Here is a 12,447-nt window from a genome sequence, read left to right as displayed (position 1 = left end):
TGTTTTAAAGTGGGATGGAATAAACCACTATGAAGTATTTATCTGAGATCTGATTGGTGAATAAATGCAAGGGGGAAAAAAGAAGAACGTGAGAAGACTTTTTTTTATTGTAAAAATTCAGAAAGTTTTCTTTTAGCGTTAAATTGGGGTTAGGTTATTGTATTTATAATTAGCTGTATATGAAAACAATAGTCTGTGGAATGTCCTCATTTAGACTTTAGTTATGTAAATGTGTGTGTGTTTGTACTTCAGGTTTTACTATCATTGAGGGACAGAATATCTTCAGTAAAACCTGAAATCACCTACAATGCAGTCTTCAGTTTGATTCGATTTATTAACTTATGAGTTGATTCTTTTAATGAATCATTCAGAAAGACTCTCAAACTCTGAAGGAACTAGTTTGAATCATGCGGATGAATCCTTCACTGAATAAACTATTAAAGCAGCTATTGATTCAGATAGATTCATTCGGTGAAGGATTCGTCATATGATTCACTTACTAAGCAGCAAGTTACTTCAAAACCCTTATGAAAAAGAAATACACTTTAGCATACTTTTAATATAATTTAGAAAATTCTAAATAAACATGCTTAAGTGTGAACTGAATGTAATGTTTTTGCACACTTAATTGCATGTTAATTACAATTAAATGTACATGTATTACAGTTAAAATGTATATTAAATGCAATTAGTTGCAATTAAAAGTGCTTTTTACCCATTTATTAGGACTTAAGTACATTTTTGTATTTATTTTTTAAATTATTTGATTAAAGTGTACTGCTGAATGTACTGACAAGCATTTATGGTAAGCTAAAATATACTTTAATGTAATTTCTGTTGAAACTTGAATGTCATGAATTTTATATATTTTTGTAATTACAAATTTGTAATGATGAAGTTGCAGTTTAGTACGTTAGTCATCACATATAAATGACATACAAAATAAAGTTCTTTAAACACACTTCATTTTTACAAAGTGCACTTATTTAAAAGTATACTTAAGTATGTTAAGAAAGTGGAAAAGTAAAAAAAGCTAATTAAAATTTTTTTTTTTTTTCTGATATTTTACTCAAAACATGTTTCGAGATTTATTCTACCTCTCTAGGTGGCAGTGGCGGAGCTAAAGTTTTATACATGCTATTGTAACTTATTTCTCTTATTTCTATCATGTATTACCAGCGGTTGGAGTAAAAGATCTAACATTGACTTATACAGTGATTTTTGTAAATGTTGTTCAGGAAACCTAAAACTTCAACTTACTTCAAACAGGGCTGTCAACTTAACTTTTGAGTTCAGCCTGGAGTGAGAATTATACAGGAATAATTAACAAGCGATTAAGTACGTTATTTTTTTTTCTCAATTTTTCTAAACTAAATTATACAGGGAAACCCTATTGTTAAGGTTAAAAGTAAGAATTGATTTGTAAACAAGTTCATATTAGACCACTTTTATAATAACATTATATATATATATTTTATTAATTATAATAAAAAAAGAGTAATTATATGAGTGAAAATATAATAAATGTAATTTTTGCAAAATTCACCTATCTAGTGTACATTTTTCTCACTGGTTTATGGAGACTGAATGGATTTTCTGAGGTTATGTGACAGTGTTTCCAAGCTGCTGTCTTTCTGCGGTTGAAACACTCATTGAGTGATCACATGAGACACTATACATTCAGTTAGTTATATTGTATCTTTCAACACGCCTTCGGATGTTCATTCATGTTTATTTCACGCTAATTAGAACGCACTCCTGTTTCACTTGAACTGATGCAAAACAGAAGCGCACGTGAACCGTCCCACCACTAAAGAGCTCCTAAACTGTATTCATCGTTTGAAATTTTTCATAAAACAGAATCTAAATGCTGAGACTTTGTTTCTTATTATCAAAAGTAACTTGCTCTGTCTTGTCTGTCAGCGCGTTGTCTGTGTCATCACATTCATCAAATGCTTCTTTCAGTATGATTAAACAGATAAAATTAAACTAAAAAAAATGCTGGGTTTTTAGAGTGTAGCATATTAAATTTTGGGGTGGCCAATCAGATGTCAGGGGTGTCCACCCTGTCCACCCTGGACACCCCTCTGGCTCCGCCACTGCTAGGTGGCACCTGGCATGTAAAATCAATGAAAGCAGTGATTTTCTGCTGTCTGTTAGATTGCTAGACTGACACTATGATCAGCATGCGTCTTTGGCAGTGCACCTGACAGGCCACAGCGGGCGGCGATCTGTTCTAGGCACTGTGATCAGTCCACTCACGCACACACACACACACACACACACACACACACACTCAAGGCCTCGCTGAAATTGTAGAATAGTGTAGTGACCTTGTTTTACAGTTCTGATTGGCTAGTAGTGATGTAAGGTGTTGCATAAGAGCCTATAATGTGACCAGGTTGCTCCCTTTGGAAACTGGAGAGAACCAAGCATCCACAGAGACAAGTCAGCATGCAGTTAGTGGTTATATATTTCTGTAAGCGTGTGAGCGAGGGTGTGTGTGCCTGTGAAATTGTGTATGTGTGTTAATATGAGATCATTATCTTAAGAAATGAAGTGTGTTCAGATGCAGGCTGATGTCTGGAACTGCTGCAATACTGAAGTTGTGGTGATTTTGATACTGTTTGGCTTGTTTATCGGTTGTTTATTGTGTGTATTAACGTCTGCCCATCCCTGCTATAATGACGTGTCTGTTTGCAGTGGACTTGTTCAGGTCAGTGGTGTTTAAAAGGTGGACTTGTTTAAGGCAGTGGCGTTTGTGGGGGATTTTTAGGTTATTGGTGTTTGAAGTGAGTTTATTTTGTTCTGTCACTTGAGATTGCTTGCTTTTTGTCAGTGATGTTTGTGCTTAAATGGTTTTGGTCAAATATAATATGTAATATTTTATGACATTATGTTTTTTTTAAATAATGTATTTATATTATAATATTTGATTTTAATATTTAAATTGATTTTAATTTAAATACATCTGTTTTACTTAAGGCATGTGACTATTTTTATCTTTTCTCACATTTTCAGGGTTATTATCATTTTTTTTTAAACTAAATCTAAAACCATTAAAAATAAATAAATTAATTAAAAAAAACATTTCCACTACTTGAAGTAAATAAAATATAAAACTTGCCAAGGCAGCATTTGTCTTTTTTTTTTTTAGTCTAAGCTAAAGTATTAAAATAATTAAAGCTAAATAAACTAAAACTTAATAAAAACTATATAGACATTTTTTTTTTAAATGACAAAACACAAACATTTATTAAAACTTTCTTTAAAAATAAAATGAAAGTAGAAAATATAATAAGAAAATTTTATTCAAAATGTTAACAAAAAATATATAATTGTTTATCAATGATACAAAAACAAATCTGATTTGAATAAATTTAGACTGTTGTGTTTATGTATTTAATTTTTTTTATTTTTTATTTAATGTATTACTGTTAATAAGGCAGATGTTTTTTGAAAAAAAAGCTTTAAGTGCGAATAGCGATGCTATTTACACTAAATAAAAATAGCAGTATTTTCTTTTTGCACAAAGTGTAAATAATAGTTTGATGCTATTTATGTGGCAGATACTATTTGCACAAAATTTTAGCGCAGTACATTATAAAACAGTATGCAATAATAACATGTTAAGTGTATTTCAATTATATATACACAAAAATTTAAGAAACTTACTTTATGTTTATGTTGTTTTCATTGGTAGTTTTAATGTTGTTTAGAAGCTCCAAACACCTATGGGAATGAGTGTTTTCATGTTATGATCTAAAATGGCCAAATGCAAGTTACAAAGAAATGAGGCAGCCAGATTATCTTTCTAGAGGTTTAAGTTGTCGCTCTCTGAGAAATTGAAACAATAGTCTTGATCTTGTATGGCTCTTGTCTCTCCAGCACCGCCAGTAACTCTAACCGGAGTTCCCCTGCCTGCTCTCCGGTTCTGCGGAAGCGCTGTCGATCTCCCATTCTGCAGAACGTCGAGGCGGACACCATGGTGGAGAAAGGCTCAGAGCAGTCTGACACCTCCAAGTCCCCCTCCACCCCTGAGCAGCTGGTCACTCGCACCTTCTCCGGCCAGTCCACACGCAGCGGGGGCAAGAACTCCAAGGTATGTCCTCCTAATCCAGCCCCACCTGTTGGGTTCCTTTATGGTTCTCCTCCAACCCCAGTCATTCTACAGCATCACTTCCACTAGGAAGCCTGCCGTGTACTGGATATGATGCACTTAATTATGTGGAACGGCCTTCTCCTACCTGCCACTTTGCCCTTTGTTGTCCAATCATAGCACGTGTCCAACCCATAGACTCTGATTTGGCATAGTTCTACAATAAACTATTTTTGCAAGTAATCTGTCCCATGCAGATCTATTATATTACTGTAAAATATGATTTATTTAATATATATTTATTTTCACATTGAAATTCTGTTAAAGGGGGACCTTAAATTTGTCTAAACAAGTCTATTTCTTGCTCAAGTGCAGTAGTTACAGACAGTAAAGCAAACCTTCTCAGCTTCCACCAAATCACTCCTGTGTTATATGAACATATGAAGTCAGGAACAGGTGAAGCAGCAGCAGAAGGAATCAGTGTAAACATTTACAATCAAGACCAAACAGAGTTTCACTCTCAGACACAATTACAGAACTTCATAGAAGGCTGATTCTCAGGAAACAGTGCCATTTATGATTTTAAAAATGGCAGGAAAATGTTTATCTTTTGTGATTTCTTTTAAAATGAACACTGCTGAACACTTCAAAATTTTTTAAAGTACGTAAGTAGTAGCATTGTAATATAAAACACATGAAGATTTTTTGCTTTTGAAAGAAGTCTCTTCTGCTGACCAAGGCTGCATTTATTTGATTAAAAATAGAGTAAAAACAGTAAAATTGTGAAATATTATTACAGTTTAAAATAACTGTTTACTATTTTAAAATATTTGAAAATGTCATTTATTTCTGTGATGTAAAGCTGTATTTTCAGCACCATTACTCTAGTCTTCAGTGTCACATGATTCTTCAGAAATCATTCATTCCTTACTGTATTATTTTCTTTCCAGAAAAATACAAAATACAAAAATTACACCTTCAAATGGCATAATTTCCTGAGAATATCCTTAAGATATCTGTCATATTTTTTTTTTTAATCATTTATTAATTTTCAGTACAAACAGGAATAGGGTGACCCCATTTTCTGGGGACAGTCCCTGTTTTTGGTGTCCTGTGTTTGACTGGAGCTGTCCCCATTTTACAGCACATTCAAAACAATGATTACTTTCACCAGCAGAGGGCGCTACGAGCTATACTGATTACTAGTCGCGCGCAGCTACTGTAGTCATGAAGAACTGGAATGAGAGCGGAGCGCTATTATCATCAATTATCAAAAGAGACGCCGTTATTGGTTTCAGGGTAGTCACATACTAAAGGTGCTTTCACGCCATATCGTAATTACCGTGATTACGAGATACCAACTTGTAAAAAGCATTCACGTCCTCGTAGTACTCATAATTAAAGCTTGTGAATTGGAGTTTTCTGTGAGCTACAACTTGTACCACTTGACCACCTCAGATTCATTAGACGCTATGTTTAAGCATTGATAGTGTGATCGTTCTGAGTCCAAGGGTGTAAACAGCTCCAAGTAGAAAGTTATATATTGTCATCTCGAAATCACGGTAATTACGACATGAATGCAGTGAATGCAGCATAACTATACATGTTAAAACAAAGTAATACTGTTTGTGTGCATTTTATAGCAAGGTATGATAATGTTGTGGGATTGTGTAGCACACAGTATTAAACATTCCTGAAACTTCCACCATTTTTTACTTTAATTACTTTATATTTTAAAATGTTAAAAATATTTGTTAAATACAGTTTTATTTATCATATGTTCTCATATTTATTGTTTTATATTTAATGTGTTTTTGTAAAGCTGTAAGTTTGTTATAATCCTATTTTGATTTGTTTACCAGATCAAATGTTTACCTATACCCAAAATACGCAAGCTGCGTAGGGCCCCCGAAACACCAGGGGGCCCCCTTGCTCTCAAAGATGATTTAATTTTAGTTTCGTTTTTGAATTTGGCCAGCGGTTATGAAAACATGAATGATCATTTGTTTTAATGCAGTGCGCTGTCGCCCTTTCTACATAAAAATCAGGCGTAGGGCCCCCAGAATCTAGGATCGGCACTGCAGTTTACTATTTGCAATAGTAACTATTTACGTTTCATAGTGTGATTTTTTGGTGAATTGTAGGCCTATTAAGAAACTAAGGTAAGTTTGATCCTCAAACATCATTGTAATTATTACTAATTATGATATTAATATATGGAAACCACAACAATTAAAAAACAAATACATACACAAATATATTGTCCCTGTTTTTTAATTTGTAGATAATGACAAGTGAGATTTCAATGATATTTTGACCACTGAACTAGCAAATGTCCCCGGTTTTCATTTCAGAAATCTGGTCACCTTAAACAAGAATGAAGCCAAACAGCAGATGTTGTGTTCATGTAGCTTTCAATGTCTGTAAAACAACTCAAAAATCACATTCACATGTGGGAATGAATGCATGAAGGAATTCATGAATGAATGAATGCATGAATGGACGGGTGTCAATAAACAAGTGGGTGAATGAATGGAGAGATGAAGCTTTGCTGTTATGTGAAGTGATTTGTAATAAATGCAGAGTAGCTCATGTCATCATTCAGTCTGTCTGTCTCATTTCAACTGTTGCAGTCGCTTATTCTGCCTGTTTCCTTTAATTTTTCTCACTCACTGTACTGAGTTTTATACTTTTGCTGATGTCATATAAAGTGTCTTTGCTCTAAACTTGACTATCATGTTCTTCTCGCTGTTTGTGGTTGGTCTGATTTGTGTTCCGTTTTCTGATTTCTGTTTTTCTCCTCGATGCATGCTAGTGTCACAAGCGACTTTCCAAAGTAAGCATTTCTCTCTTCTGTTCTGTAGTCACTCAGTCTCTCACCCTGTTTGTCTGTATTTCTGCTCCAGTGGCCGTTCTGTAGTCTGTTTCGGTGTTATTGATTTGTCTGACTCCCTGTTTGTGTGAATGCAAGTGTGTGTCCAAGTGTTTGTTTAAACAAATACACGCATAGACTCCTTTCTCTCCATCTGCTTTCCTGTCAGCAGGTGTATTTGTCACTTATGATTCTGCATCATAGTATGATAGTAGGTTAAAAAGAGTGAGAAGTATTTGACTTAGGGCTGCATGATGAAAAAAAAATCATCAGAATTATTGCACTTTATGTAAGCACCAGTCTAGAGAATGCCAACTCGTATGCAGGGTTTATTTCACCTCATCTAGTTTATTGTATTTGTCATATACTGTACATTAACACAGTCTATATTATGAAAACTGGTAAAACCTTAAGAAAATTAAAAGTGAAATTCCTAATTCCAAATTCTGTTTTTTTTTCTTTGAATTAAACAAACAAAAAAAAGACTGTATAGTGGCACAAACGATATATAGTCAAGATTCATGTTTGGATTTATGATGCACAGATTTAGTTGCAACAAGTTGCCAGGTTGGGAAAATTAAGTCACACTTGAGCAGAAAATATATCCATTTAAGAGAAAAGCTCTTATAAGGGGATTTAAACACTTGACATCTGGCAACCCCACGCATGAATGCTCCTGGGGGATTGTTACCAATGCAAGATAATGGAAATGTCAAAAATAACTAAATAAATCAGGAAAATAAGATGATTATGTTTAATAAATCAAGAAAGGAAGAAATCGTGATCATTAGTCGTGCAGTTCTAATTTGATGGCCGCCACCATGAGAGGACCAGCCTTATGTATATGAAATAGGTGATTTTACTACACTGATATGATTCTTCATTTTATGTGACTGTGCATTTATTTGGGGTAAAAATTTGACATGCAGGATTTCAGCTATTTTAATCTATAGGTCTTTTCATTGATCACATCAGAGTGCTGTGTGAGATGAAATCACTGGATAATCGACTGTGTTTGTCCCATGAGTCACCTGTCTTTGCAAACAGATGATGATTTATGATTTCCAACAGAGGGAATTCTCAAACCAGGAATTTCCTGACTGTGCCTTCTGTGTTCACTAAAGTATTGATCAATAATGTAGTAAAAGAGTGTATATATCTTTTAATTATTAATCATTTCCATGTAAAACAGGCCACAAAGCTTCCTTTATTTCTTTCTCTGAAGCACATGGGATTTCAACAGTTTGCCGTTAGCATGTTGCTATGCTAATGACTTGATACTCTAATAAGTTCAGACAAAAATATAGCACCTGCAAACCTATGTAAAATATGCATTTTAATTGGTCTTGATTCATTTAAATAACATGTAGCATGTGGATTTAGTTAGTGCTTTTATGGATTTGTTCAGCATTGAATATATTTATGATAAATATTTCTCTCAACTCCATTTTGGATTGATTGATTGATTGATTGATTCAGTTATTCAAATATTTATCTATTTATATTTAATATATTTATGATAGACATTTGTCTTGACGCCACGATTTTATATGTATTTATTTTTATTTTTTATTTTTTTCGAGCAGTAAAGCATAAACCTAGGCTCAAATAATGTAGTAATCTTACAAGGCAGCATAATGTTACTGCCTCTTTGGAGCAGCCTTCATGTCAGGAGCAAGCTTATGATGCTTTAAAATGCTATTAGATATTTTTTAGAAGTAGTAAAGCATGCTAGCAATGGGTTCGATTTCTAGAACAGACATGCATTCTAAATGACTTTGGATAACAAATGCATGAAAATGCATTAGCTTCCAGTTTCTCCTTGTTTTTATTTTTCATTCTGTTTTCATTGCTTTACAGTATGACAGATTAAACCTGATTAAAGTAAGCATTTCATGTTGTTCTTCATTTGACCCCTGACCCCTGAACTAACGCTACCTTAAGTGTTAGTTCATATGTGTAGCAACCATCAACTATTCCTCCATTCCCTTCCTCACCTGTTTCTCTCTCTCTCTCTCCATCCACATGTACACACGAGAGACCTGTCTCACACCTCTCTTGAGTTTAGATCAGATTAGCCCACATTAAACCATCCAATCCCTGAGCCTTGACAGGGTAGACCAGTATGTGTGTTAGCAGGTCAGTGTGCGTTGATCTGTAGGCTTTAAAAGGTCATGAAGGAGACACAATGAGAGCTGTGAGCTAGCAAATCCATCAAAGTAGCACACACACACACAGCATGTGTTTGGGGTGTAGGCTAATTGAGCATCTTATCAGCTGACACCCACCTCTTGTCGTTTTGTCTGCTCACTTTAACCTAGACTATAAAACAAGGGAGCCCATTATGTGCCATACCTCTTCAAACTGATATAGCATCAGAGTTTGTCCTCGCCTTAAGTTATTCCCCTGTTTCTTTTCATTTAGATGGTGGTCTGTCATAAAGAAGATATGTAAAACCAGTTTATCCCCATAATGCAGACTGTTTTTGGAAAGACATATATCTCACACTACCTTTTCTGTCGACATGGAGTTGTTTCTTAGGCATGTAATCATGCCCTTAAAAACCTCATGAAATGATTTCAATGAATGCAATTATGTTCTGTGTTGATGAACAGGAAGTTTGGGTGGGATATGTCAAAGGGTTTTTCTTTTTAGTTCATTTCACATTCTGGAAAGTAATATTGTGATATAAAAAGTGACACTGTGTGGTATAAAATCACAGAGATTAAATATAAAGTCACTTTGAGAGATAAAAAGTCATAATTACGAGAAATAAAGTCACACTGCGAAAAATAATGTCATAATTATGAGAAATAAAGTCACTCTGAAATATAATGCCATAATTGTGGGAAATAAAGTCACTCTGTGAAATATAATGTCATAATTGCGGGAAATAAAGTCACTCTGAAATATAATGTCATAATTGCGGGAAATAAAGTCACTCTGTGAAAAATAATGTCATAAATATGAGAAATAACGTCACTGTTAAATACAATGTCATAATTACGAGAAATAAAGTCACTCTGTAAAATATAATGTCAAAATTATGAGAAATTGTCACTTTGCACAGATATTAAGTCATAATTACGAGAAATAAAGTCACATTGCGATTTATGCCATAATTATGAGAAATGAAGTCACACTGCAAAATATAATGTCATAATTATGAGAAATAAAGTCACTCTGTGCAATATAATGTCATACTTATGAGAAATAAAGTCACTCTGTTAAATACAATGTCATAATTACGAGAAATAAAGTCACTCTGTGAAATATAATGTCATAATTATGAGAAATAGTCATTTTGTGCAGATATAAAGTCATAATTACGAGAAATAGTCACAGTGTGAGATATGTCATAATTACAAGAAATAAAGTCACACTGCGAAATATGTCATAATTATGAGAAATAAAGTCACTCTGTGAAAAAGAATGTCATAATTATGAGAAATAAAGTCACTCTGAAATATAATGTCATAATTGTGGGAAATAAAGTCACTCTGTGAAATATAATGTCATAAATATGAGAAATAACATCACTTTTAAATACAATGTCATAATTACGAGAAATAAAGTCACTCTGTGAAATATAATGTCAAAATTATGAGAAATAGTCACTTTGCACAGATATAAAGTCATAATTACGAGAAATAAAGTCACACTGCAAAATATAGTCATAATTATGAGAAATAAAGTCACTCTGTGAACTATAATGTCATAATTATGAGAAATAAAGTCACTCTGTTAAATACAATGTCATAATTACGAGAAATAAAGTCACTGTGAAATATAATGTCATAATTATGAGAAATAGTCTTTTTGCGCAGATATAAATTCATAATTACGAGAAATAGTCACATTGTGAGATATGTCATAATTACGAGAAATAAAGTCACACTGCGAAATGTCATAATTATGAGAAATAAAGTCACTCTGTGAAATATAATGTCATAATTATGAGAAATAGTCACTTTGCACAGATTTAAAATCATAATTACGAGAAATAAAGTCACATTGCGATTTATGTCATAATTATGAGAAATGAAGTCACATTGTGGTATATAATGTCATAATTACGAGAAATAAAATCACATTGCAAATTAATGCCATAATTACAAGAAAAAGTCATGTTGAGAGATAAAAAGTGACACTGTGCGGTATAAAATCACAGCGATGAAATATAAAGTCACTTTGAGAGATAGAAATTCATAATTACAAGAAATAAAGTTACTTTGCAATATGTAATGTCTTAATTACAAGAAACAAAGTCACATTGTGAGATATAATCTCATAATTACAATAAATATTTTTAAGGGAATTTTTTTTTTCCCAATAGAACAACATTTAAATAGAGGTTATAAATAGAGCGGTAGTGATGTCAGTTCACCCCTGTACACAAACACCCCCTTAAAAGTCTCTTTAAGTTTCTATTTTGGTTCATGCGGGTGTGAATTTGTCTTATTTCCATGACATATCAGCTTTGAAACTGCTCATTTAACCATCTATTTTTGTTTCACTCTATTTGTGGAAAGGCCAAATGATGTATACATGTGTAATTATCCGGTGAAGGGAAATGTCAGTCTAGCAGACTTTACCAGCTGCCACATGACAGGCCCTCGTCCAACCCTCACAGTCTGTAAATATACACTCGCTGTGAGGGCCGTATGCAAATAATGCTCTGCATAGCTACTGTTTTGTTCTACATAATATAGTAATTTTCTTCTCGAAAAATTGACCCTTATGACTGGTTTTGTGCTCCAGGGTCACATTTAAAATATATTAACTTTAAATGTAATATCAAACAACACACTACAGTTCAAATGATCAGGTTCTTTACATGTGCTTCATTATGCTAGTCAGCACATAGGTGTACTTATTTAAAGCTTTTAAATTGACATTATTTCAAAGTGCACTTTTAAAAAGTGTACTTAAGTGTTAAAAAACATACAGTAATCATGAAAGTGTACTCGAAGTATACTTCGTTTTATTAAGTACGCTTTTATTAATCCTATATTATCTACAAGTACAGTTTTTTTTTAATATAGTTTAAGATTTGAAGTACACTACATGTGCACATTCATTACAAATAAGTACACTTCTTTTTCACAAGGGCCTGCATGGCGGCGTCACAGTAAATAGACTTTGCATCTCTTTTATTGGCTCTGATTGGTTGATTACACTGCAACTGCACGGATGTGAGCTGTTTGTTGTGTACTAAATGCATACTGGGCAGGATGTCACGCAGTGGAGTTGACATTCTAGTTATACAGTATTTTTTGAACATTTCTGATGCGCTGTCTGTGGAGTGTACAGTATGTGCGTCTGTGTGTGTTCGTATGGGCAGTGATGATCTCCCATGGCCCTGAGAGCTCTGTGATTACATCTCAACCGTCATCATGTGAGTTCTGAGCCCGACTGACCACCGGAGTGAATGTCGGCTGCTGTACTGCATTGCAGTGAGGCTCCGTGATGTTTG

At 33.7% G+C, this 12,447-nt stretch overlaps 1 protein-coding gene across 1 annotated transcript in view; it reads left to right on the top strand.

Annotated features, from left to right (window-relative positions):
• Positions 1-12,447, top strand: part of gramd1bb (GRAM domain containing 1Bb) — an 86,673-nt gene that overhangs the window by 60,017 nt on the left and 14,209 nt on the right. The window contains exons 4-6 of the mRNA XM_016463248.1: positions 3,889-4,102; positions 6,915-6,935; positions 8,832-8,868. Coding sequence (XP_016318734.1) covers positions 3,889-4,102; positions 6,915-6,935; positions 8,832-8,868 — 272 coding nt within the window. The remainder of the gene's footprint in view (positions 1-3,888; positions 4,103-6,914; positions 6,936-8,831; positions 8,869-12,447) is intronic.

This window comes from Sinocyclocheilus anshuiensis, unplaced genomic scaffold (assembly GCF_001515605.1).
Source record: "Sinocyclocheilus anshuiensis isolate Anshui unplaced genomic scaffold, SAMN03320099.WGS_v1.1 scaffold140, whole genome shotgun sequence".
In the NCBI taxonomy this organism is placed as follows: Eukaryota; Metazoa; Chordata; class Actinopteri; order Cypriniformes; family Cyprinidae; genus Sinocyclocheilus; species Sinocyclocheilus anshuiensis.
Note: the sequence above shows the minus strand (reverse complement) of the source record. Positions and strands in the feature narration are given on the sequence as shown.